At 48.2% G+C, this 2,167-nt stretch overlaps 1 protein-coding gene across 1 annotated transcript in view; it reads left to right on the forward strand.

Moving 5' to 3' along the window:
* Window positions 1–857: 857 nt before the first annotated feature.
* Window positions 858–2,167, forward strand: part of RELT (RELT TNF receptor) — a 22,007-nt gene continuing 20,697 nt past the window's right edge. Inside the window, exons 1-2 of the mRNA XM_044668912.1 lie at window positions 858–864; window positions 933–1,009. Coding sequence (XP_044524847.1) covers window positions 858–864; window positions 933–1,009 — 84 coding nt within the window. The remainder of the gene's footprint in view (window positions 865–932; window positions 1,010–2,167) is intronic.

Consider the following 2,167-nt stretch of genomic DNA (forward strand, 5'->3'; position numbering starts at 1 on the left):
CTTCAAACTTGTGTTTTTGGTTTTATTTTGTTTTTGAATATTGTAACAACTACATTTCAACATAATTTATTTCCATTGTAATCCTGTGTATTTTATGCATTTAAAAGCATTCTAAGAGGAGTCCACAGAATTCATCAGACTGCTGAAAGGGGTCCAAGCATAGAAGTTAAATTAAGAATCCTTGTGCTAAAGATAGACTAGTTGTTATTATATCTGTTCAGTTATTTGTTATTATTATTATTATTAGTTCAGTTATTTTTCAGTCATGACTCCATTTGAGGTTTTCTTGGCAAAGATACTACTACTACAATGGGTTGCCATTTCCTTCTCTGGCTTATTTTACAGATGAGGAAACTGAGGCAAACTGAGTTAAGTGCCTTGACCAGGGTCAAACAGCTAGTAAGAGTCTGAAGGCAGATTTGAACTCATGAAAATGAGTCTTGCTGACTCCTAGCCTGGCTTTCTATCCATTGTACTACCTAGGTGCTATTATTATTATTATTATTATTATATTATTCAAATGAGAGGATTAGATCAGATAGATGACCTCTGAGGTCCTTTCCAGCTCCTATCCTATGATCTGTTCCAACCCGCTTTATTTGACAAGAGGAAGGTTCTTGCCCTACCTAGGTACCATAGCCAGTGTGTGGCAGGGCCCAGCCTTGAACCAGGATCTCCAGGGCCCTGACCCCTGGCCTCTCCAATTCTGTAATGCCTCCAGGATGATAGGAATACACTCCACAAACTTGCTATAGATTTAGAGCTGAAGAGAAGGAAAGAGGCCCATAGGAAGAGACTTGCCCACAGTCACACAGTTATTACGTAGTAGGGCTGGACTTTGAACCTGGCTTCCTTGGATGACAGGTGAGACTTTTTCCCCCCCAGATGCTCCTGCCTGCCCTGATGCCCAGCTTCCTCTCCTTTGTCCTCAGGTCAGCCAGCCCAGCCCCAGGGTATCCTGAGGATGAAGTGGCAGAGACTGTGCTGGTCCTTCACCTGTTTCCTCACTGTGAGTTGGGGTGGGTGAAGTTGGGGCCAGGGAGGGGAGCATCTGAGTATATTGTGCCTTCTGGTGGTTTGGGAGGGGTATCCTGGGGGATTGAGAGGAATGTCAGGGGCCTTCTGCCCTGGCCCAGGCCATTTGGCCATGCCCAGATCCCTGAATCTGCCCATGATTATGGCTTATACTCTGAAGTTTTCTACACCTCTCCTGCCCCCCCCCCCCACTCTGCCAGGAAGAGTAAAGACTAGGGGCAGCTGGGTGGCTCAGTGGATTGAGAACCAGACCCAGAGGCAGGAGGTCCTGGGTTCAAATCTGGCCTCAGACACTTCCCAGCTGTGTGACCCTGGGCAAGTCACTTAACCCCCATTGCCTAGCCCTTACCACTCTTCTGCTTTGGAACTGATACATAGTATTGATTCTAAGACGGAAGGTAAGGGCTTAAAAAAAAAAAAGTAAAGACTGGGGTCACAGCTAGAAGATATTCTCCTGTCGGTATGGGTGACGGATCCCAAGACTGTGACAGCCTCGGGCTTCTTCTGCTTCTGTCTGACCCAAGGCCAGCTCCAGGGCTAGGCAGAGGCATGAATGAAAATGACAGACACACTTCTTGACCCTCGGGCTCCTCTCCCTGTTGAATCAGAGCTGTGAGCTGGGTGCGGTGTGTGAAGAAAGAGAGGGGGAGGCATGGAGGGTGGCCAGCGCCTGGAGGGTCCGGGATGGGTAAAGAGAGCCTGGCCCTGGGCTGAGAAAGGTCACTGCTGAGGAGACCTGGCCTGTCTGTCCTCAGGCACCGGCAGAGCACCATGTAACGCTGAATCAAGAAAAGAGAGATGGGCTGAGGAGCGAGGAAGATGGAAGAGAGAGGGAGGAAAGGAGGAAGAGGAGGAGCTAGAAACATGCAGTATTAGAACCCTAGACTCACAAACCTTTAGAATCCTAGCTGTGGTGATGCTTAGAAGCTCACTGTTTTACATGTTAAAAGGTATCTTCTAATTAAATATGAGAGATAGACAGAGTGAGGAGAGAGGGAGAGATGGGAGGCGGAGGGGAGGAAGAGAGGGCAGAGGAGAGACAGAGGCAGAGATGGTAGGGGAAGAGAGAAGAGAGGAAGGAAGAGGGAGGAAGAGATGAACAGAGGGGGGAGAGAGACAGAGAGGAGAGAGG

The sequence above is a fragment of the Gracilinanus agilis genome, chromosome 3, assembly GCF_016433145.1.
Source record: "Gracilinanus agilis isolate LMUSP501 chromosome 3, AgileGrace, whole genome shotgun sequence".
NCBI lineage: Eukaryota > Metazoa > Chordata > Mammalia > Didelphimorphia > Didelphidae > Gracilinanus > Gracilinanus agilis.